Source organism: Carica papaya, chromosome 3, assembly GCF_054855325.1.
Source record: "Carica papaya isolate Zhongbai chromosome 3, ASM5485532v1, whole genome shotgun sequence".
NCBI classification, from domain to species: Eukaryota; Viridiplantae; Streptophyta; class Magnoliopsida; order Brassicales; family Caricaceae; genus Carica; species Carica papaya.
In genome coordinates this window covers 16,848,948-16,874,812 of record NC_142311.1, presented here as the reverse complement: position 1 = coordinate 16,874,812, position 25,865 = coordinate 16,848,948, and the positions used below count along the sequence as shown (strand labels likewise).

The following is a 25,865-nucleotide window of genomic DNA, read 5'->3' as shown; positions in this document are numbered from 1 at the left end:
TTATTTATCTAAATTTTGAAATATAAAGAAAATTTAATCTTTAATTAACTATAAAATATAAATTATAATTCGTATGTAATACCAGACAAAAATCTATCGAATGCAGAAGCAACAAACTCAACTACACTTACTTGCTCAAAAATATATTTTGAAATAATTGAAAAATAAATTGAGGCTAAAATAATTTTCCTAAAATAAAATAAAAATTCTTTTTTCAATGTATTCTTTTTTTCTTGTTCGTAAAAAAAGAAATGCTTTCTGAGGAGTGAGTAAATAGAGGTCCGTGCATCGGCCCTGACCTTCGTGAGCCTATTCTGCGTCTCTCTAGGGTTTGGTGGATTTTGGAATTCTCTCGCAGATTTGCCTTTATGTTCCCTTCAATTTCTCTCCCAATACATTCAGGTTTCGTTTAATATTTCTCCTAAACCTTTCTCTCCCTGCTCACAAATTCTCTTTGCACTTTCTTCATCGCCAAAATTATGTTTATATTCTCTTCCCAATTCATCGCCTTCGTTACCTTGTGTCAAAATCTTCGAGTTTTTGGCCCCGGTTTGAATCCTTTTTCCCCTTATTGCATTGCTAATCACTCCCTCGCTTCCCGCTAATTTCGCTCTGTTCGGGCCTCTCTCAAAGTATTCTCCTTCAATTTTTCTCCGATTTATAATGTAAATCCGGGGTCTTTCCACTTTTAGGGTTCTTTTTCTCTCAGGGAATCTGCTGCTACGAAACGCAATCTTTGGTGATCGCAATCTTTGGTGATCTTTTGAGACTCCAGGTTGCTACCGAAACAGTTATGTAAAAAATACGTGATCTCTCCGTCGGCCTGGTCTTGCAAAGTTTTCTGCTTGATTGTCGTTGCAAAAATTGAAGAACAGTGCATACTTCCCTTTGCATAGTGCGGTTTTTGATTAACTTAGAAATTTCAAGAAAAAGATATGAGGAAAGAGAAGTTGGTCACGAATCAATTACGGCGCACTTTGTCGAGAAGGCAGTCGTTCCGGTGTGGGATTGATAGGGATGACAGGGGTTGGACTATGCTCCATGTTGGAGCTCGAAAAGGTGATCTTAAAGAGGTAAGTTATGTTCCCTTGCTTTATCATTTATCAGATTCCTGAATGTTAAAGCACCTGTATCTGCGCATCAGATGGTTTTAGTCACTTAGTGATCGCATTTGTCGTATATTTTCTGTGAGTATATACGTTTGGTATCGGGTGCGTCCTGGTGGATTACTCCAAATACATATATATTTTCTTTTCAAAGAAATTATTTATTACCAGCTGCATCTTATTGTATTCTCTACTCTCAACTATAGAGGTGATACATATTGGGGCTTTTTTGTTGGTACGCTGGATGCAGTAGTTTCATTGTTGAACTCCAAGTTTTATACTTTTTTCAGTCCTGAGGTTACGGCTTTACCCTTTTTGGCCTATAATGGGCAGTAATTGTGATATGGTCCAAACTACTGAGTGGTAATATTGAATATTTGGTTTAGATTGTTGCACGTGGTTTCCAGTTGTATGCACCAGAGGTGGAAGTATTTGTGTATTTATAAGTATATGTATATCTATATTGGCAATTCTATGCATCAAATTAGGAGAGATATTGAGTCCTTATTCCTGATCATTAGTCGTTCTCATTGTTGTGTCTGTTTGTGGTTAGAGAGTGAGCAGGTTGTATTAACTTCCACATAGGTTTTACGTAGGCTATTCAATGTATCAAAATAATCATTTTGGTTGGATGAGCACTTACGAGTCTTCTCTAAGATTTTGCTTATAGATAATTATTTTTTTCGTGTGTGTACACTAATGATTTGAACCCAAGCACTATCCATCAGTATCAGGATTAATGACCACTAGCTAAACTGTTGGGGTTGTTTCTACTAGCAATTTGTTATGCACTTCTTTTTATGAACCTTTGAATTTTTTTTATGAACCTTGTATTTAAAGTATACAATGGTCTAGTTATGCTATGTGAAACTCAATGTATTAAATTAATTATTTTGGTTGGATGAGCACTTATGACTCTTCTCTAAGTACTAACTTATAGATAGTTTTTTCTTCTGGTGTGTGTACACTTATGATTTGAACTCAAGCACCATGCATCGGTATCAGGAATGATGAGCACTAACAAAACTGTTGGGGTTGTTTCTACTAGCAATCTGTTATGCACTTCCTTGTATGAACCTTGAATTTTTTTTATGAACCTTGTATTTAAAGCATACAAAACTCAGTCTAGTTATGCTATGTGCAACTCAATGAGAATAATCATTTTGGTTGGGTGTGCACTTATGACTCTTCTCTAAGAATTAACTTATAGATTGTTATTTTTTTCGTGTATGTACAATTATGATCTGAATCTGAGCGCAATGCAGATTAATGGGAATGATGACCGCTCAGCTAAACTGTTGGGGTCCTTTTTACGAGCAATCCGTTAGACACTTCTTTGTATGAACCTTTGAATTTTTTTTATGAACCCTGTATCTAAAGCATACAAAACTCAGTCCAGTTATGCTATGTACTGAACATTCATCATATGGATTTGACCTAAATAATTCTCATACCTGGAATTTGTTTTGCACCTGATGGCAGTAATGCAGAATATCTTGGTGATCTTAGGAAACAAAAGTATGCTACCTCATCTATTTTAGTGGATGTCTTGATTCTTTCAGTAATTCCTTCATATAGAAATTTTGCATCATTATGGCTGAGTATTATTAATTATGTTTTATTGGAACAGGTGAAACGACTTCTTGATGAAGGAATGGATGTTAATGTGGCTGCATGGGGTCCAAAATCAAAAGGTATTACTCCTCTCCATCTCGCTGCTGAGGGTGGCCACCTTGAAGTTATGGATGAATTGCTTGAGCGTGGAGCTGATATTGATGCTAGAACATGGGGTGCATGTGGTTGTAAGTATCATTTTTTCTTTTGTAAGAACTTATTCCTTGATGGCATTCTTTCCGAAACATTTTTCATTTCCTTTGAGGCCATGATTACTATTTTATTTCACTATTGTAAAAAGTGTTTATTCTCAATTCCATGTAAGAGATTTGCTTCAATTCAGCCTCTAATTTATATGGCTTGATTGTCCCAATCAAATATAACCAAGAACTACTAGTGATTGAGGGGATCATGTGAATGTCGCAAACTATTGATTCATACCATTCACAAACTTCTAGATAGTTACATGCCTGAATGATTAATTTAAAGTTGACATTAAACGTTGGAAAATAATGGATAATCTGTGATAACCACATGTAAGGATATGGTTCCTTTAGCATCACTTCTTAGGTGGGCAACATAGTGCAATCTCAATTTTTTTTTTTAAAAGGAAAAAGTATGAAGGCACCAAGATAGTACAACCTGTAAATGAGAACTTTAAGAATCTATCAACATGTCAATCAAGTCCCTTAAATCACTAGCATAAAGAGGATGACCCTTAATAGAAAAAGCTAGGGTCTGAAACCATGCAATCCTTGATCATATCAAAAGACAGTTCTATATCCTCAAAAGCTCGTCTGCTTCTTTCTTGCTATAAGATCCATAAGGTAGCTTAAGGGATAAGGCTGTGAAGAATGAGCAGAAGGCGGGAATTAGGATGGTGTTTTAATTTATGTTATTGCTTTTCATTTTGTTGCTTCGTATGTCATAGAATTACTTCCTTTTTCTTGTATTGCATGAGCATTTTAGTGGAGCAGTAGGATAGTACTTGGTATACAACTGTCCAATATGGTAGGAATATTTACTGTTACCCACCAGCCTTTGGCTCTATTTTCAGATGTATATAGCAGGATTGTAGCTGACAAGCAGGACATGAATGATAATCTAAATCTCCTCACTACGTTCTTTGTCTCTCCCTAGTCAATTTCTTTCCTTCCCTCACTCTAATCTACTTTTCTTCTTCTCCTATTTTTTTCCCTGTATCAACCAACTTAGGACTTCACCAACTGCTAAATGAGTCAAGGTCATGACAAAGTTATATCAGAGCCTTGCGAACCTACTGAAACTGTCTAGTTGTCAAGCTGGCGAAAAACAAGAGCAAGTCTATTATTACTGAGGTCCAATGTGTGACTCAACTGGAAGGTAGCATGTGCACCTGGGAGAAGCCCCTTCAAGACTTCATGACTGAAGTCTTTATGCTAGGCTAGAGACCTCTAGCTGAGAGTAACCTCTAGCTTCAATCATGCTCATAAACACTGTACGGTCCATTTTGAGCTCCCAGCCTACCTCTTGCAACTAGCCTACACCATCACAACCTCCCCCTGCACCTCAAAATTAATCTTCTGCCCCACAAACGTCTAGAGGACTACTTTCCCTCTCCCATGAACAGAGAGATAGGGGAAAGTAGCCACACTCGAACCTTCATGTGCAATACATGGGAGTGAACCCTCATAATAGACATTTCCATCCTTGAAGGGAATAACCCCAGACTATGGCTGAGGCAGTATAAGAAATATTTCCAGGTGTACGGAATGACTGAAGACCAGAAGGTAAAGGTGGCCACCCTCTTCCTTTGCGAGGAAACTGATGCACTTTTGCAAGGCCTGTATGCATAATGTGGAGGAATGATGGAATGGGAGACCTTCAAGAGTCAGGCTGTTAGGGAAACCAACCATACCTAATGTCATTGACGAATTCAACAAGCGCAAACAGGAAGATTGCTTGATGGAGTATCAGGATCAAGGTTCCTACTGTTGAAAGACTTCATATCCTCCTCCATTCGTGGCCTTAGCGAAGAGGTCAGACCTATGATTAAACTCTTTAAGCCACAAGCACTAAACATGGCTTATGAGCAAGCCCAACTCCAGTTACAACATATAGAAGCCATGATAAAACGCAGTCTTCACTCCCAGTCTAAACCACACTATTTGGAAATACCATCCTTCTCTGGCCCAACGGCTACGCAGCAACTGGCACCAAAATCTATTATGAGCACCAGGCCATTGGGAATGGTTGCCTACAAGTTAGCCTTAGCTGGCCCCTTCAGAAAGAGTATTTGATGAAGCTGAATTAGACCCATATAACGAAACCGGATTAGACCCTTCATCCACCGGGTCAAATTTGAACCATATTAAAATTCCACAATTAACTCACCATTCACCCAGTCTTCCATGTCTTACTGCTCAGAAAATATGAAGGAAGCTCTTCTCTGGTGAGCAAGTAGTTGCCTATTACTGACGACCAATGACAGATCAAGGTAGGACCCGAAAAACTGCTGCAAACAAGGATCATCACTCGAAGGCAGAAACCAATTAAGCAGGTGCTTGTGAAATGGAGGAACATGGGGCCTGAAGAGACCACTTGGGGAGATTATTCCTCAAGGAGCAATTTTTCAAATTGAGCCTCGAGGACAAGGCGTTTTTGGAAGGAAGGAGAAATGTCAAGAACCAGTGCAAGGGCAGGAATTAGAAAGGGGTTTTGAATTTCTGTTATTACTTTTCATTTTTTGCTTTTTCTTTCCATCAATGATTATGTCATTTTTTTGTATTGCAGGAGCATAGTGGAGACTTAGGATAGTACTGGGTACACAGCTGTCCAGTATGGTAGGAATATATACCGTTCTCCACCAGACTTTGGCACTATTGTTAGCTATATATAGCAGGATTTTAGCTGGCGAGCAGTACATGAATGATAATCTAAATTTCCTCACTGCATTCCTGTGTCTCCCTATTCTATTTTTCTCTTTCCCTCACTCTAATGTCCCTTCCTTCTTCTCCTATTCTATTGCCCTCCTAATCAACCAACTCAGGACTCTACCTGCTGCTAATAAGTCAAGGTCCTGACAAAAGCCTTAATTTTTAGTATAGCTTTTATCTTCAGCGAATACCTTTCCAAGCCTATATCTTCTCCTTTGAAAAATTTGTCAGGGCCCAATTCAACCCATTAGGCTATAGGCCAAACACCAAAGCTGGTAGGAAAATGAAAATGAGAGTAAGAAGTGGTTGACAGACGCTTGCAGCTTCTTACATAAGTAGCATTCATCCATGATGACCTGCCCCCTCTTGATCATATTGTCTATAGTGCATGCAATCTCAAATCTTAAGTTGTAAAATTCTTTGTATCTATGTTTTGTTCTTTTGAAAGAAACTGCAAGTATTTATTGACTCTAATTTAATGCCAATCAAATTAGAACTGGAAGCTCTAATAAGGAACTTTCAAGGATATATTTTAGGAGAAAGAATTGTTGTTGAGAGGTGCTACTGGGTGTCACCCACGTACAGGCACAAAAGATCAGAAATAAAAAAGTCAATCAGGTTCCCCAAAGTCCTCGGTGTGAAGGATAGGATTCCATGTCAACAAATTACTTGGGCAAGGGAATCATGTAAAACTCAAATGAATGTAAAATATAACTAAATGTGGATACTGCTAATGAGAAAACTACTGGAAGCAAACTAAAATTTTGTAAGTTAATAAATATGCATCTCCATTGATGCGCCATCAGATATTGTTCGAAAAGGACTATGTATCTATTTGTAGTTCTGTTTGATCATAGAGATTAATTTGACTGTTAAATTTGTGTCAAAAACAGGCTGAAACTCTAGAAGTAAAATCAGATTGTGGTGAATATTGAAGTATTCACATATATAGTTTTGTTGATCACAATATATCAAAAAAAAGTTTTGTTGGTCACGAACTTGACACATAATGCGTCAAGCTTTACAGTCCAAAATAAGTTTCAGCAGTTTCCTGCAATAATTAAATATTTTGGAGGTAATGGTAGTTGTCCAAGTTGTTTTAGAACAAGCTTTTCTACTGCATCTGATCACCAAAATATTAGTGAACGCAGACGCACACAGCCCAATTAAAATTGGTCTTCAAAATTTATATTGTATTTTATGAATTGATTCGTTGATTATAAAATTTTAGATTTTTATTCCCAGTGTGAATCTTGATTGACAAGCATGGTTTATAAATGCTCAAGGTATCTTTCTTTTCTATCTGAATACAGGGACACCACTTCATGCTGCAGCAAAAGAAAGGAAGAGAGAAGCAGTCAAGTTCCTGGTAGAAAACGGGGCATTCTTACCAGATGACATCAATGATACCAGATTTAATCCACCAGTACATTACTGCCATGGTCTGGAATGGGCATACGAAGAGATGAAGCGTATCCAAGGAGATAGTTCATCAGCAGGCGATACCTCTTACAGTTCTGAAAGTTGATGTTCTTTGATTGTCCTGCTCTTGGCTGGGGTTCCTTTAACGATCTTCCGTGCTGAATACTTCCATAAATAATATTCAAGTACGTGATTTGTTTGTCAAGCTTGTGTATGGAGTGTGCTTAGTGTTGCAATTTAGTATCTTTGGACATATAGCGTATTGCTTTAACACTCGGGTATAATGCTTTGACATTATGTGTGCACTTGGTCTGTTATCTTAACACATGAATCTAATCTGTTTTTTGATCATCAAAGTTTGTTGTCAACAACATGAAAATGTATATGTAGTTAATCTTGATGATTGTTTGCTTTTTGTAAAACTTGCTTGGTTGTTTATCTTATGAATCTTGGCTATGACAGGAAATTAGCTCATGCTAATATAGCCTTAATTTCCAAACTAGTCAGAAAAGACTTAGTAAAACGCTTGCCTAAGCTATCATTTGAAAAGAAAGAATATGTAAAATTTGTCAATTAGGCAAATAATCAAGAGTTTCCTTCAAAATAAAGAGAAACATTGGTCTAACTATTAGTCTAGGTGGACATCAATATGCCTTTTCCATAGTGAACCACTCAAGGTACACTTGGATATCTTCTTTGAACATAAGGATGAGGTTATTCAGACCTTCTCCAAGTTCCGCAAAAAGATTAACAATGAGAAGGGAACTAAAATATTCGGCATTGACTTTGTTGGCTTTTTTGATGAATTTGGAATTGATCACAACTTCTCAACACCTAAGACTCCTTAGCAAAATAGTGTTTTAGAAAAGAAAATTATTTTTTTTCTTAATTTAGTGGCTATAATAAATGTCAATTATAATTGATTAATGAATAAATAATAAATTTTTTTCTTCTTTCATTCAATTGTTCTAACTAAGATTTTAATTTAGTGACTATAATTAATGACAACATAGAGTTTAAACTTATTAATAAAGTTGACAGATTTTGTCTTAATCAATTACTAATTTTACAAGTATTTAATCATACTCAATATCATTTTAACTATTGTTCTATGACTATATGTATTCAAAGTTATATTATGATAAATGACTTGTTAATTATTATGATGATTTCAGGTCAAATGAAATTTTTACATTTCTTTATTTTAAGAAAATATTATATTGATAGTTTAAGATAATATTAATCATTATGAATTCTTAGTTGGGTCAATTCAATGATCATATCTTCATATGCATCATTTATATATGTGATTTAGTTAATAAGATCAACTAATTTTTATCTTATAAAAATTATAACATATATATTAGTTTTGTCGGATCATTAATGTTTTATTTGAATTATCCAACAATTAAGAATATTTTAGATTAAATTATAAAAAATTTTACTCTAATTATCAAGATCTCCATGTTGATATAAAGTTTCTAAATTTAATTAAGAACTTTATCATATAAATTAAATAGTAAGATAATAAATATATTATTATCATATATTAAAATAAATTGTTAAATAAAAATATATTCAATATATTATATGAATAATTGAATTTTAAGCATAACAATTATATTTCTAACAAACACGAGTGTCTCAGAAGATGTTCACTAACTCAAATATACTTTATGTCAACAAATTTTTTGGTCGAGAGAGTCATGTAAAACTCAAATGAATTTAAAATGTAACTAAATACGGGTAGTACTAATGAGAAAATTATTAGAAGTGAACTAAAATTTTGTAAGTTAATATTGGTGCGAAAAAGATTGGGGTATCTATTTGTAATTCTATTTGGCTATAGAGATTATTTTGACTTTTAATTTGAGTAAATAATAGACTGAAATTGTAGAAGTAAAATCAGGTTATGGTGACTATTGAAGTATTTTTATATCTAGTTTTGTTGATCATAAACTTGATACATAATGCATTAAGGGTTCACAGTCCAAAATAAGTTTCAGTAGTTGCTGCAATAATTAAATATTTTGAAGGTAATGGTAGTGCAAGTTGTTTGAAAACAAACTTTTCTACTGCACCTGATCACCAAAATATTTGTAACACCCAATAATTTTAGTATTTTTATTATTATTTTTTATTAATTTTTATTTTTATTTATTTAGTTTAATTTATAATTTTTTTTAAATAATAATAATAATAATAATAATAATAATAATAATAATAATTGTAAAATTAGGTAAAAATATTATTTGGATTTAATTGAAATTGATTTTGGGAAAAAGGGGTGAAAATTAGGATTCTGGAGGTATTTTTGAAAAGAAAATCGGAAACTGGGGGTCAAAACGCAATTTAAAAAAATTGCGCCCCATCAGCAGCCACGTCAGCGACCCAGTCAGCAGCCCTGGCCAACCAGGACCTGTCACGTGGCGAGACCACGTCGACCCGGGAACGGGCCATGTGGGCGATCCGCGTGCGCGCGATCGGACGGCCCAGATTTAATCAAAATGGACGGTTGTGATCAAAAGGCAAAAGGTTATAAATAAAACCCCCACACCTGATCACAAAAACCCTAGCTGCCTGCCCTCGCCGGAGAAGACGAACCAGACGCTGGAGGAGCCAGCCGCCGCCACCCGCCGCCGCAACGGGGAGTTTTTCGACCGCCGATCGAGGTAAATTTCATACCCCGGCTCATTTTTCCACGCTGAGTTCCCCTGTGGCAAAATCGGAGCCAAAATCCCGGCTAAACGGCCGGAAAACACGGCCAAAACCCAGTTGCGCCGCTGCGCCCCTCCTCGATTTTTGCCTCCGATGAGGCCCTTCCCGGCCTCCGTTTGATACAATTTTTATATCACCGTGATCACCATTCTTTTCTCTACAGGTTGATCGGAGCCGAATCACCAAAACACGAACCTCGCCGGAGAGCTGCCGCACCCGAGAGCACCGTCGCCGGTAAGCTTCGATTTTTCGTAATTTTTTTGGCCCTCGAGGGCCCTAGGGTTGTTTTATCACAGGGACCGATGCAAGTGTGGCCGAATTCGGCCAGAAACGGCCGAAAACGGCCAACCCGAGGCGAATCGCCGCCGCCGTCGCCGGAGCACGGCGGAGCCGCTGTGCCGGAATTGCGATATTGGCCGAAAGGGGCCCTGGGTTTAATCTGGAATTTTTTGGGACACGTGCAAGTACTAGTAGTGCGTTTCAGTTCTCCGGAAAAAATTCAGGAAAAATTAGGGACAGCCTATAGGCGCACTGTAGAGCCGTATTCGGACCCCGAAACAAGTAAGAACCCCTCACTCTATTTTTTATCACGGTATTAAAGTTCAATAAATGATAAAACGGTATTTCATGAATCAATAGATGTGTGAAATTGTTTAAGGTCGCTAATGGAGCCCGAGTCTGGTGTGTTTGTCGGTCAGCTGTTGTTTGGCCTATTTTACAGTTTTAAATGCAATATGAGGTCTGATGTTTTCATTTCATAGTTTCGTGTGCATATATCACTGTTTTATTGATTATGGGTTGAATGACTGAGAACCCGATATTGTATGTTGTCTGGTTTGGCATGAATTACTGGTTGCTTGTTTGTGTGTGATTTGATGATGCTGACTGAGGAAAAGGAGAATGAAAGGTTATGTAAATTGATAATTGTATAATGTTGTCAGCCTGACTAGATATCCTGGGAGATGGTGGACGGACCAGGTCCGTAGGGAACCCTACCGGGATTGTGGTCTCTCATACCGGACGGGGTATGGAGACCTTATGTGTTTTGGCGCCCATACCGGACGGGGTATGGGGACAGCCCGTTTCACCCTCATACCGGACGGGGTATTGAGGTTTATAGTTTTGGTGCCCATATCGGACAGGGTATGGGGACGGCCCTGGAATCTGATTACAAGTGTTAAAGGTTCACGGGTAGCAGGACCCCTATGGATCCCCATAGATACTAGTAGGCTGGTAAATAAGGAAAAATATGTTGTGTAATGATTGAGATAAAAAAGGCGTGATAAGTATTATGTTATACAGTTCCTATGATTTCGTGATGATGATAATGTTATTGCTTTCGTATATTATTTTATGAATTTCACCGAGATAAGTGGATAGTAAATGATTTTATTATTGATAAAAGAATTTGTTGTAAACTATGCTCCATTGGTCTTTTTGTGTTTTCTACCCACCTTTACCTCCGTGACGGTGAGATAGTGTGATGTCTTTACTGGACTGGTGTAGCTCATTCCTTATTTAATCATTTCAGATCAGGAAGATATTATTCCCGAGCCCGTTCCGCAGGAAGACGGCGAAGGGGACGCCTGAAGACTCCGTAGTCATATTTATAGCTTTTATTTTCAAGTTTCTCTTTTAGTTAGTTTGTTCTTTTATACTTTGAGCACGTTTTTGGTTTTAGTGTAAGGGATGTTTAATCAAAATTTTTATTACGCTTCCGCATTTGACCTTTTTAATACACATATTTCATTTTAAAATTCCGGAGCCGTTACAATATTAATGAATACATATGCACACAGCCCCATTAAAATTGATTTTTAAAATTTATATTGTATTTTACGAGTTGATTCGTTGATTATAAAATTTTAGATTTTGATTTCCAATGTGAATCTTAATTGACTAGTATGGTTCTATAAATGCTCAAGGTATCTCTCTTCTCTAATCAAATACAAGGACACCACTTCATGCTGTAGCAAAAGAAAGGAAGAGAGAAGCAGTCAAGTTCCTGGTAGAAAGCGGGGCATTCTTACCAGATGACATCAACGATACCAGATTTAATCCACCAGTACATTACTGCCATGGTCTGGAATGGGCATACAAAGAGATGAAGCGTATCCAAGGAGATAGTTCACCAACAGGCGATACCCCTCTTACAGTTCTGAAAGTTGATGTTCTTGGCTGGGGTTCCTTTAACGATCTTCCGTGCCGAATACTTCCATAAATAATATTCAAGTACGTGATTTGTTTGTCAAGCTTGTGTATGGAGTGTGCTTAGTGTTGCAATTTAGTATCTTTGGTCATATAGTGTATTGCTTTAACACTCGGGTATAATGCTTTGACATTATGTGTGCACTTGGTCTGTTATCGTAACACATGAATCTAATCTGTTTTTTGCTCATCAAAATTTGTTGTCAACAACATGAAAATGTATATGTAGTTAATCTTGATGATTGTTTGCTTTTTGTAAAACTTGCTTGGTTGTTTATCTTATGAATCTTGGCTCATGCTAATATAGCCTTAATTTCCAAACTAGTCAGAAAAGACTTGGTAAAACGCTTGCTTAAGCTATCATTTGAAAAGAAAGAATATGTAAAATCTGTCAATTAGGCAAATAATCAAGAGTGTCCTTCAAAATAATAAATAAAAAAAAAACATTATTCCAACTATTAGTCTAGAACGACAGCAGTTTGCCTTTTCCATAGTGAACCACTCAATGTACACTTAGACATCTTCCTTGAACACCAGGATGAGGTTATTCAAACCTTCTCCAGGTACTGTAAAAAGATCCACAATGAGAAGGGAACTAAAATATTCAACATTAAGAGTGATCGCAGTAAATAATTTAAAAATCATGACTTTTATTGCATTTTGTAATAAATTTGAAATTGATCGCAACGTCTCAATACTTAAAACTAAAAGTAAATGGAGAAAAAATGGAGGAAATTTTTTAAATCTGCTAAAATAGAAAGTCAAAAGCTCTATGCAGATTTTAGAAATTTCACATCCATTAAGTGAAAATTTTGACACATTTTACTTCAATATTTAATAAAAGAAAAAAAAGAAAAGTTCTTTTGTGTCAGATTTGTAAATCTTCCTCAAATGACATGAACAGAGCTGTCGTTTGAAAAACTTAGAACAAGCCTTTCAGAGAGTTTCAAGCATACCAATATATGAAAGAATTTTCAAAAAGAAAAAGAACCTGAAGGTGGAACTTCCACCTAGACGCTTCCAAATAATCATTTTTAAAAAATATATATATATATATATATCATTTCAAAGATACCAAGAGGGTACCCCCAATTCTACAACAGTTACAGTACAATCAAATGATCATCGAAAACCATTTTCAAATTCTCGAGATCCTGAATGTCATGTCCCAAAAATAAAGAACAAAAAAAATGAGACATGCTGTTAAAATCATTTTTTATCCCTTCAAAAGCTCTTGAATTTCTCTCTTTCCACACAACCAACGTTAGATATAATGGAATCAACATTAAATATTTTTTCTTCTCATCCTTAACCGACCCCGTTATAAACCATTTAATTCCCAACATTCTATAAATAGAAGTGCACAGATCATAAACAGGCGGACACCGCAATAATAGACGGTTCCAAATAATCGTCTTAGTCCTCTTTGATAGCTCTAGAGCCACCTATGGCGGAAACTATGAACAAGGCCAGTACGTCTATGAAAACTCCTAGAAGAAGAGTGAGAAACTTGTTCCTGAGTCACATCAAACAGGCTGCATTTAAGGCACCACTTCCTAACATAACCACATTGCCTCCAACACCACCAGTAAAACTCGTTATTGGGTCCAAATCAAATAGTGATGAAGAAGAAGTATCGTTGGTTTAGAAACCTAAGAAAAAGATTCTTACCCTAAAGAAGTAGAAGAAAATGGAGCCTCAACCAGAGAGTTCAGAAGAATCTGAGAATGAATCCTCCCTACGAAGAAAGAAGAGAAAGAAGAAAAGATGTCTCATAAGAGAAAGGAGGAACTTCTAAAGGAGCAAACTCTGAGAAGAAAGAACCACTTATTTAAACCACCATTAATGGTCAAGAAACATTATCAGACGAGTTTGTTTCTGATTGAGTGAAAGAGATGTTCAAGAACTTCAACAATGCGCTTATCCAACCAAACAAATAGGTAAACTGGTCCTATTTTTCATCCCGATTTTCAATCAAAGGATCTAGTTAATATCCCCTTGCTTGATCAGAAAACGGCCATGAAATAACGTAAATCGCTTTCACTGTTAACCCAAAACAAAAATAAAAAACCAAAACAAATAAGAGAGACAACCATGATTTGGGATCTAGAATGTTGAGGACGCATCGGAATCGTCAGAAGGCGGCAAATCTGGAGAAGGCGAGTTCATGGAGAATGATAAAGCTGGGCCAGAGTGTGATAGCCGAAAGAGATGAAGAGAGAGAGAGAGTACAAGGGTTTAGGTAGGAGAAAAGTTGAGAGTTTGTTGTTTCTGCGACTCCTATTTTGGCGCAAGAGAATGATAGAGAGTGATAGGAAGAGACATGAAGATAGAGATGAAGTGCTGCTGTTTTGATTGAAATGGATGCAGACATGCCACACAATTTTTTGGGTGGAAGAAAATTTTGATGAAAGGATGCAGGGAAGAAGTATTATTTTCAAATTTTGATTTTTGAAAATGTTAAATTATATTTAATTATTTTAAAAAACGATTGAAAAAATTATTTAATTTGTTAAATATATTATTATTAATTTAATTAATTAATTAATTAAAACAAAAAATAATATTATTAAACTTTTTATTAAAAATATAAAAAAAAAATTCTAGGTTTAAGACAAATAAAAAATATTGAAATTAAATTGTAAAAAAATATCAAGAATTAATTTGTTGTAAGTTTGAAACTTGAAAAATTATTTTAAATTTATCCTTTAATTTTTATATATTATATTAAATTTAGAAAATATAATTTTTTTTTTTTTTTTTTTAACCATGCCAGTTGGCTCCATTACGCACTAAATGACAAAATAACCTTTTGGGATTCCACGCGTATTCCTTTACAGATGCCAATCTCCGTACCATCCTTCTGACACCTCTTCCTTCTCTAACAAGTCAGCCTCAACCATATTTACATATATATATATATATATATATATATGAGATATTACATTGATAGGAAGCTTATAGGCTATACTTTGGCATCCTCATTCGAGTTTATTTCATTTAATTTCATTAAGTTCTTCAAAAATTACATTCACGGATGACTTACGAAAATTTTTATATTTTACTGGGAAATTTAAAATCTAGTGACATTTTAATTCTTTTTCTTTTTTCGTAATCTTAGAGTATTATAAATGTTTACCATAATTACAATATTGTAACCATTAAATTTAATTTTTAAATTTCATCAATTTTTATTAATTTTTTAGTAAATACACTTTTAAAGTTCACTCAAATTTTAATTTAATTAAAAAAAAATTCTTAAATGTTGGTTAAAAAATTTTATAATTTTATACCAAAACCATTTTGTTCCTTTAATATTTATTTGGAATTGAATTGTCATATTTAAAATAACTTAAAATATAGATGTTCGGAACTTCAAATAAAATAAAATCATAAATTAAATGAGAAAACGAAACAATAGAGTTTATGGCTTACATTCATTACACAATAATTTAGAATGCCTAATAAGGTTACGAGAATGATCATTTTAAAAAAACAAACAAAATCAAGAAAATAAATAAAAGACAATATGCTGAGCATTTTAGGACGATCTTCACTAGCTTTTGAAGGGAGTCATGAACTATTCACAACTCTCTTGTTGATCGAGATTTGGGTTTTGATCCTTTTGATCTGAAATAGTTAATAAAATGGTGAGTTACCATACCTCAGTAAGAATATCATACTACTCACCGATACATAAACTGAAGATTAGTAAAAATTATAAAAACAACCAATAGAGCTCTTGATTTAAGTAAATTCATTTCTCATAAAGAAAATCATTTATCGCATATATTTACCGTTGCGAAATTTCTAAAATCGACCTATAAAGACAATAACCCAAATAACATTCTAATCTTATATTGAAGTGAGTAAGAACAATAACTTTCCTTCTTTATTTATTTACTTACTAGTATCATTGGGAGCCCATAGGGATGTCCCACTACGCGTGAACTAATATTCAACGTTGTCAACTATCAGCCATCTCCATATCCCATCTGGTATGAGTACTAAAAAAATATCATCCGTCAATATCCCGTCTGGTATGAGGGTGAAATGAGCCGTCTCCATACCCTGTCCGGTATGAGCGCTAAAAATATTAATCCTCGATACCCCGTCCGGTATGATGCGATATTCACGATAGGGTTTCCTATGTACCTGGTCCGTCCACCATCTCCCAAAATATCCAGTAAGGCTACCATTTATTCATTCACTAAACCAATTAATTTTTTATTTATATTTAATTTTCAGTTTCACAATTTAACCAGAAATTAATGCAAGACAAATAAGACATGAATCAAGAAAACAAAACTGAATTATTTTATCAATTCTAGTATATTATCATACATTTAAAGTTGTAAAATCAAACAATCGGTTAAAAAGGATAAACAATAATAAATAACCAGTTCTAGCTCCATTAGTAACCTTTAATTAATTCTCGAAGTTTTTCAAAGTACACAAAATACCGTATTATTGATAATTAAACTTCAATTCTATAACAGGAAAAAAAAAGTGAGGGATTCTTACTCGAATCGATGTCCGAAATACTGAACTTTCAGTTGCGCCTACTGACGGTCCTCGGGTTTCTTGAATTTTTCTGCGGAGATTAAAACACGTTTCACGTACCTAAAAATACCAAAAAAAAAATCTAAAATCGGTATTAAAAACCTTTTCCGACCAATTTTGAAATTCTGACACGGTGGCACCTCCGTGCTTTGGCGACGACACCGTCGTCTGTGGCGGCGGTTTGCCTCGGACTAACCGATTTTAGCCAGTTTTAACTAGTTTTGGCCTGTCTTATACCCATTCATTCGAAAAAACACGTTAGGGGGTCTCGGTTGGCAAAAAAAAAGTCAAAAAATAAAAACCTACCGGTGGTAGGATTTTCTAGTTTGGCGGCTCTGTTGGCTCACCTTCGCGGCTGAACATTTTTCTTCGGTTAACCTGCAGAAAACAGAACGGTGAACATAATGGTGAAAAAATCGTACGAAACGGGAAACAGAAAGGGGCTCACCGGAGGCAGTTTGGATTTTTCCTACAGTTTCTGGCTTATCCATCGTTCCTTTTGCTCCGATTTGGCCATAGGACTGCTCATAATCACATTCCGAGCGGATATGAGAGTTTTTACTTTTTTGGCGGTCGGCTCCCTTCTCCAGCGACTGGTTCTTCTTCTCCGACGGGAAGCTGACAGCTAGGGTTTAGGTTCAGTGCGATGCAAGATATTTATACATGTCTCTCTTAAATCTGGACCATTCAACATGTTTGATTTCGACAGTCCGATCGCATTTAAAGAAAAAATAAATCTGAACCGTTCATCGCAATTTGATCTCGACCACACGATCGCATTTAAAGAGGGAACAAATCTAAACCGTTCATCGCACTTAATCGCGACCTTTCGATCGTGCCTGAGAAAGGAACAGATTCTGACCGTCCACGCGCGCGGGAACACATCGGGGCCGTCCAATTGCGGGCATGCGAATTGCCAACGTGGCCTCCTGCGTGGCACCGAGTCAGCGTGCCTTACCACGTGGCATACTCCGGTTCGTCGAGGTTGCTGACTAGTCGGTCTTACGTGGTAATTTTTTTAATTACGTTTTGATCCCTAATTTCTGATTTTTCTTTCAAAAATACTATTCGAACCTAAATTTTCATCATTTTTTTTCGAAATTATTTTCAATTTCATCATCAACTTATTTTTTCCTAATTTTACATTAAATAAAAATTTATAAATTTAAAAATTATATTTTTATACATTTTTTAAACTTCAAAATTAATCCCGAATCAAATTTCGGGCCCGATTATTACATAAAATATAACATTAAAATTTACAAAGTAATTATATAAAAATTTAAATTTATCTATATGTAAATATCCTTATCTAGTTCAACTAAGTTGTTTTATATACTACTTTTTGTTTGAAATCACAGATAAATTGAACTCAAATTGTGTTTTAAAGGTGATATTTTTGTGCATGAATTAATTTAATATTACAAAACCATGAGCCTTCACTAACATTTTTTTGTCAACAATTATGTGTTTTTATCAACCACAATATGTGTTTCAAAAATAATCTAAAAACTTTCGTATAGATTAATACTTTCATTTTCAAAATTTGCAATATAATCTCTTCTCTTTTTCTTCTTTCTCTCTTGATCCAAATAAAAAAAAATAACTCGCTTGCAATCATATCATGCAAGTCAATCATTATAGAATTAAATCAAAAGAATAAGTTTCGAACTGCCTTATATTTAGATTTTGTGCATGAATTAATTTAATATTACAAAACCATGAGCCTTCACTAACACTTTTTTGTCAACAATTATGTGGTTTTATCAACCACTATATGTGTTTCAAAAATAATCTAAAAACTTTCATATAGATCGATACTTTCATTTTCAAAATTTGCAATATAATCTCTTCTCTTTTTCTTCTTTTTCTCTTGATCCAAAAAAAATAAATAAATAACTCACTTGCAATCATATCATGCAAGTCAATCATTATAGAATTAAATCAAAAGAATAAGTTTCGAACTGCGTTATATTTAGATTTTGCTTAATATTTAATAAACTTGATCCAAGACTATATTGTTCAAGTCAATCCAACAAACTTATTCACAAAAACCTATACAAATATTAAGCATCCACTATATTAATGTTTAATGAGATCAAACACACTTTTACATGCCACCTATTAGCATATCTAGATTAATGGTTTGAAGTAAAGTGAATTATTTAATTAGGAAAACCTTATTAATTGTTTTTCAATTTGAATAAGTCTTTTATTATAATCATATTAGAATCTCATTTTTCTTGAACAATTAAACTAACATTTATCAATATGATTTTTAATAATTTTGATAAATTTGAATAACTTTTTTTTTCATAAAATAAACATTCTAGCATTTTGAAATAAGACTATTTCAATAATATTTATGATGTATCTCATGAATTAGCTTTTTTGGTACACTTTTAATAATAATCTACAAGTTGACTGAAAACTAGCCGTACTTGTATCTCATACCACACTTCTCTAAGTAGTAATCAAACTATTCTTGTGATAATGTTTTAGTTAGCGAATCTATTATATTTTTTATCAACTCTTATAACACTAATATCTCCCCTTATATGATCTTTTCAATAAGATAATACCTTTACAAAATATGCTTAGACTACTAACATGACCTTAACTTTGTATTTTGTGTTATGGCTTTATTTTTGTTATAGTTGAGATTGATTGGCTCGACAATACGAGGAATTTCTATAAATTATATGATGAACTTGCAGATCCACATTGCTTTTTTGCTTGTTCACTTATAGAAATGTATTAATTTCTAAATCGACCATCATTTCTTACTCTAAACTCTTCAATCTTAATGTTCCACTATTGAAACAGTAAACACATACCTTGTGAAGAATTTATCATCATGTACAGGAACTAGAAACTAAAATCTACGTATAATTACATTTCCGTGCTTGGTATTCCTTCATAAATTATAAAAAAGTTCCTAGTTCTTCTAAAGTACTTTAGGATATTTTCATTAATGTTCAATGATTTTCACTATGGTTAGCCTAAATGTGACTTGTTACACCTAAAATGTATTCCATAGCTGGCTTTGATATAACATAACACACACAAGTAACAATTGTCTCTTGGAATTTTCTATGTTGAACATTTTAACATTTTTTTTGGTATTTTAGGTCAAGTCTAGCATCTTATTCAATCTCACTCTATAAAAATATTCCTCAAAATAAAAGTCCATCACCTAAATTTTTTATGGATAATTTTCTCTACCACCATAATTTAATTAGTTTGAACATTCCTATATCATTCTCAACGAGTAGGATATTGTGGATATATAAAATAAAAAACACATCATCTTTCCCACTAATCTTCTTCTAGGCATAAGATTCATCTCTTTGTTAATGAGTAGTGATTCATTGGTGATAAAGGATGACCAACTAGTAGAGGTCACAACTTATTGGTAGAGGAGGGAAACAGTTGGCAATTAACTAACGACCAAAGATAGAGGCCAGTAGTCGATTAGTAGTTGAGGGTAGCGAACAATTAGTGATAGAGGGCAGTGACAGGCAGTTAGCTTGTAACACCCCAAAAAAGTTTGCGCTTAAATTTATAATATGAACCTCTATTTATTTGGGTCCTAAGGTCGTTTAAAACTTCTTAATATTTTGTATTTTTAATTTTTTAGATGAATATCGTATTTCTATTTTATTTGATTGAATAATTTTTAAAATTAATTATTTTATTTTCTCATAGGAAAAATTTTATTTTATTTACTATTTAAATAAATTTTAGGAAAACAAAGAAAAAAAGGTAGAAAATCCTGCGGGAAAGATCCCGCACGTGCGGGCTCCGCACGTGTGTGCACGCACGTGACTAGTGCAAAACGTGCGCACTGTTAGAATCCCATCGCATGGAGACAGACACAAGGCATGGTCTGTGCTTGTGTCCTATCATGTGTAGACGAGCGCTGCTCCGTGCGCCCTGTTAGCGTGTTGTCTGCATGGTAGGCTTGCTCGCAGTGCCCTGGGAGCTGTAGGCCTACGTGCGCGATAGGTTAGGCCTGCGGGAGGCAACCTTTTTTTTGCTAATTCTTTTGTTGGTCAGGATCCAAATCTTGGTCATCCTGATATGAAATAGTTAATAATAAATGGGGGTGAACTACACTATCTCAATAATAATATCAACACTTTGCTACCGATATGAAAAAATCAAAAGTTTGTAGAAATCGTAAATAACCAATGGAGCTTGTTTTTCTTTTTAAGTAAATTCATTTAACTTAAAAACATGTATTCCTTACTCACTTTTAAGTCCCCAAATACCATTTACGAAGGAAAGAACCAGAATAACAATACACATCATACATTCTAAAAGACCAACAGTAATCAACCTTTTACTTAGTTATCGGTACCGCTGGGGGTCCATAGGGATTCCCACTACACATGGACCAAGTATCCATTTTAGGAATCAACCAACTGTCCTCATACCCCGTTCGGTAATGAGCATCAAACACACCAACGCTTCAATACACTATCTGGTAATGAGCGTAGTCAAACAATTTCCAATCCCTTCTAGTATGGGATTCCTTAGCCTCGTTCGACTGAAGGTAATGTCCACGGTAAGGTTCACCCTATGAATCAGGTTTGTACACTCTTTCCTATGACACCGGGTAAGCCTCTTTAATTTTTAGTACATTACATACACGTACTAGTCCCTACTACTATTTAGCCCCCAAATACATGCAGCACTTCACATTACAAAATTACAGGACAATAGGATGATCTTTTAATGGGCAATGTAAATTGATACTCAATAATTCAAGGGAACGTAATTAAGACATTCGTTTCCAAACTAGATTAATAGATAATTATGAAAACGGTTGAATAAACTAAATAAATAAGAAAGACAATCAAAATCAATAAATTAAAGTATACAAAGTAATAGTAGGCAAGTAAAGCAGTATAACAATAAATAAGCAACACAGATAAGTTAGGGACAATTATACATTGACTGGTTACTGACTCTATCAGTGACCTATACTAAAAATAGAAAGACAGAGTGAATGGGAAAAAAACTCTCCTTCTAGCATCGATTTGGTCTCCGGTGCGGCGGCAACGGTAGCAGGCTTCCCCTACTTTGGCGACTGGTTCACTTTCCAGTAATCCTTTTTTTTTTCTTCTCTAGTGATCTCGGCGACTAGGATTTTGGGGAGTCGGGTAACGAGGTTTAAATACCTCTTCAACTTTGATCTCAACCGTTCACGAGTGTGGGAGAAGCCTTGAGTCGTTCAATCGGCCTGGCACGCGGATCGCCCGCATGGCTTCTTGCGTGGAACCGTGCTGGCGTGTCCGTCACGTGGCACACGGTGATTTGTCGTGCTGCTGAGTGGACGTCCCACGCGGCCATATTTTTCTTTTTTATGATTTGGCCCATATGTTTTTATTTTTCTTTCAAATATACGCTTATCTTATTTACAGTTTTGGCCCTTACTTTTGAAAATTATTTTTAAATACATCCAAAATGTATATTTCTTCAACAATTCTGAAAAAAAATAAAATTAAAAATTTCTAAAATTATTATTAATAAAAATTTAATCATCTCGAGCTTGAGGTATTACAATTCTCCCTCCTTTAAGAAAATTTGGTCCCTTAAATTGTTGCCCTCCCATTAGTCAAACAATTGAGGATATTAGGTCTTGAAGTCTGATTCCAATTCTCAAGTAGCCTTGTCCTGCGAGTGATTTTATCATAGGACCTTAATGAAGAGAATTTTTCTGTTGCAAAACACTCTGCTCTTCTGGTCCAAAATACTAACCAGTACATCCTCGTAAGATAAATCCTCATAAAGAAGAAGTGGCTTGTAAGACAAGACATGTGAGGGGTCTAGGTTGTACTTGCATAGCATTAATACATGAAATATATTATGGACTTTGGATAGTTCTACAGCTAGTGCTAGCCTGTAGGCGGATATCCAAATTCTATCCAAGATCTCAAACGGTCCGATGAACCAGGGGTTTAACTTCCCCCTCTTTCCAAACTTAGTGATACCCTTAAAGGGAGTGACTTTAAGGAATACTCGATCGCCTTTCTCAAATTTTAAATCTCTCATTCGGGTATCCGCATAACTTTTCTGTCTATTATGGGCTGTCTGGATGTTTTTCCTGATTTTATCAATTTTTGCTGTGGTTTCATCTACAAGATCTGGGCCAATCAATTTTCTATCACCCACCTCTTTCCAATAGATCGCCTGTAATACTCAGGCCTGAAAATTGACCCAAAATGATTTTTTTTTATTTTAAAAAATATTCTAATAAGTAATTTTATTTATTTTATTTTAATTTATTGAATTTTTTGAGAAAAATTGAATTAGGAATGAAATTGAAAGCAATTTTGGAGAAAAGGGGTAAAATTTTGAATTTGATGGGCATTTTTAAAATAAAAATTAGAAACAGGGGGTTAAAATACAAAAAAAATGTTTGGCCATGTGGGACGGCCCAGTCAGCAACCCCAGAAAATCGGAGAACATCTCATGGCAACCTCGCTAACATTAGCACCACGCAAGAAGCCACACGAACGATCTGCATGCCCAGCGATCCGACGGCCTAGATCTCATCCTGTGCGTGTGAACAGCCCAGATGTATTCCCTCTTTAGACACAATCAGACCAAACAAGATAGATCGTGATGGACGATTCAGATTCGCCCACACCATCAGCCTAAATGGAAAACCATCAAACAGCCCTCCTCGTTCCATGTCAATGCAAATAGACTGCTTGGATAAAAGAGGATAGAGTATTTAAACTCATCTTCGCAGGGGAACCAAACTCTAGCCATCAGCTCCCCACCGGAGAAGAAGAACCCAACGCCGAAGAAGAATACCGACCCCCGACTGCCGTTGCACCAAAGCTACCGTCGACAGCCAAAAAAGGTAAAAAAATTTCTTTCTCGCTAGAATTTGATTTTGAGTCTCCACATGGCCATATCAGAGTAAAAGGGACTGCGAGTGAGCCGAAAACTACGGCCAGAGCTGTCGCGGCCAAAACCCTAAAACTCCTCCAATGAGCCCCTTCCGTTTTTTGTTTCACACAATTTTTTGACCATTATGTTCATCGTCCATTTCTGTGTAGGTTAGCCAAAGGAGAAACCCCACCCGCGAAGGAGAACTAGTGGAGCCACGGCACCTGAAGACCCCCCGGCCAGTAGGTTCAATTTTTTAATTTTTCTAGCCAACCGAGGCTTCCTAATGTATTTCTTCACAGTGGTACGTGTAAAACCAGCAAAACTAGCCAAAATCAGCTAAAACCGACCAAAACCAACTAGGTCGAGACGAACCACCACCGTATCGAAACTCAAAAATTGGTAGAAAGGATTTTAGACACTGATTTTGAATTTTTGGAGTATTTTTTGGTACGTGACAAGTATTTTGATTTTTGCAAAAAAAATTCAAGAAAATTCGGGGTCCGCCAAAAGGAGTAGCGGGTAACACACCATTTCAAAACACCAATCCCAGTAAGGGTTCCTCACCCTCTTCTCTGTTATAATAAATTGAGGCTTAATAATCAATAATCTCGTATTTTATAAAAATTAAAAAAACTCTAACAATTATTATAGTTCACTAATGAAGACGGAACTAGTCAGTGTACGATTGCCCTGGTTTACTGTTCATTTTTTCTTATGTTGCTTAAGATGTTTATTATTGCATTATGTGCATTAAATTGCTAGTATAAATTATGTTCTCGGTTATTTGGTTTACTTGGGTTCTCCTATACTGATTATTTGGTTATCTGGTTACTTGGTTATTCAGTTATGTAAATTATATCGTTGCTTAGGTTTCATTTAATTTGATATGTGAATGTATAATATGCGATTGGTAGTTGTTTGGATGATTAGAATCTATGTATATGAAAGCTTATTGGGTGTCTTGGGAAAGGGTGGACGGACCCGGTACACAGAGACCCTACTGTAGACATTACCTCAGTCGGATGGGGCTAAGAAGTTCCTTACCGAAAGGGTTTAGAAAAGATGGTTCACCTTATACCGGACATGGTATCAAATGAATGACATGTCGGCGCCCATTACCGGACGAGGTATGGGAACAGTCAGGTTAATTGTCAAATCAAGATATTGGTTCAGAAGTAGAGGGATATCTTTATGGACCCTAGGGGTCCTAGTAAGTAGGTTAAAAAGGAAGAATTACTGATCTTATACATGAAATTAAAATGTTATATAGTTACTTATCTTTATAGGTTGACTTTGGAAAAATCCGTAACAGTAAGTATGAAATAAAACGTTTTAAAGTTAAATGTATTTACTTAAATCAAGAGCTCCATTAGTTATTTTCTGATTTTTTACTAACCTTCAATTTTTCGTATCAGTGATTAGTGTGATATTCTTACTGGGCTAGTATAACTCACCCTTTTATTAACCATTTTAGATCAAGAAGACCAAGATCCGATCCCAATCAGCAAGAAGATTATGAGTAGATCACCTCCCGAACTCCCTTCAAGTGCTAGAGGAGGTTAACTCCCTAGGATATCTATTTATTTGTTTTGATTATCATTTATCTTTGTTTATGAACCAATGTAGAAATGACATTCTCGTAGTACTATAGGGCATTCTAATTTACTATGTGTAAACTCTAACTTTATTGTTCGCTTCCACATTTAGATAATAAATCATTTTCTTTTAGTTTCGGGCTTTTAAATCGATGATCTACATGGTCGGTCATTCAATGCCTCATACAGAGTCATGCCAATACTTGTCTGATAACTGTTATTAGAGGTGAATTCTACCAGAAGCAGTTGGTCATCCCAGTACCCTCTGAAATCCAAAACATAATCCCTGAGCATATCCTTCAATGTGCGAATGGTTCGCTCCAATTATCCATATGTCTGAGGGTGGAATGCTCTACTAAGAGACAATTTTGTCTTTATTGCTTGTTGAAAAGTTTTCCAAAACTGAGAGTTGAACCTGAGATCCTTGTCTGATACCACTATCACCAAAATTACTTCTAATCTAGCTATCTCCCGAATATAGATTCTACCTAGTTTGTCCAAAGGATCAATCATTCTGATGGCCAGAAAATGAGAGGACTTAGTGAGTCCGTCAACAATCACCCAAATCGTGTCATGTCTCGAGTATGCCCTAGGCAATCCTGCTATAAAGTCCATGAAAAGTTAATGCTCTGCCTTAACTTATTGGCACACAACGCATTTGGAAACGAAATTGGCAATCTCCCTTTTCATCCCATTCCACCATAATGGGGGCTGCATGCTTTGGTACATCTTAGTACTTCTCGGATGTATGGTGAACTTTGAACTGTGAGCTTCTGTCATGATATCATTTTTCAGTTCGCTATCATTGAGAACAC

General features: G+C 35.4%; 1 protein-coding gene across 1 annotated transcript; it reads left to right on the top strand.

Moving 5' to 3' along the window:
- Positions 1-250: 250 nt before the first annotated feature.
- Positions 251-7,479, top strand: LOC110808654 (phytochrome-interacting ankyrin-repeat protein 2-like). Its single transcript, XM_022034217.2, has 3 exons — positions 251-1,073; positions 2,737-2,908; positions 6,949-7,479. The coding sequence occupies exons 1-3, from the start codon at positions 936-938 to the stop codon at positions 7,161-7,163; spliced, it is 525 nt and encodes a 174-aa protein (XP_021889909.1). The 5' UTR covers positions 251-935; the 3' UTR covers positions 7,164-7,479.
- Positions 7,480-25,865: the final 18,386 nt, after the last annotated feature.

Coding starts and splice junctions, on each gene's coding strand:
- LOC110808654 (XM_022034217.2), top strand. CDS start 936: ATGAGGAAAGAGAAGTTGGTCACGAATCAATTACGGCGCACTTTGTCG. Junction 1,074..2,736: donor GAAAAGGTGATCTTAAAGAG/GTAAGTTATGTT, acceptor TTATTGGAACAG/GTGAAACGACTTCTTGATGA. Junction 2,909..6,948: donor AACATGGGGTGCATGTGGTT/GTAAGTATCATT, acceptor ATCTGAATACAG/GGACACCACTTCATGCTGCA.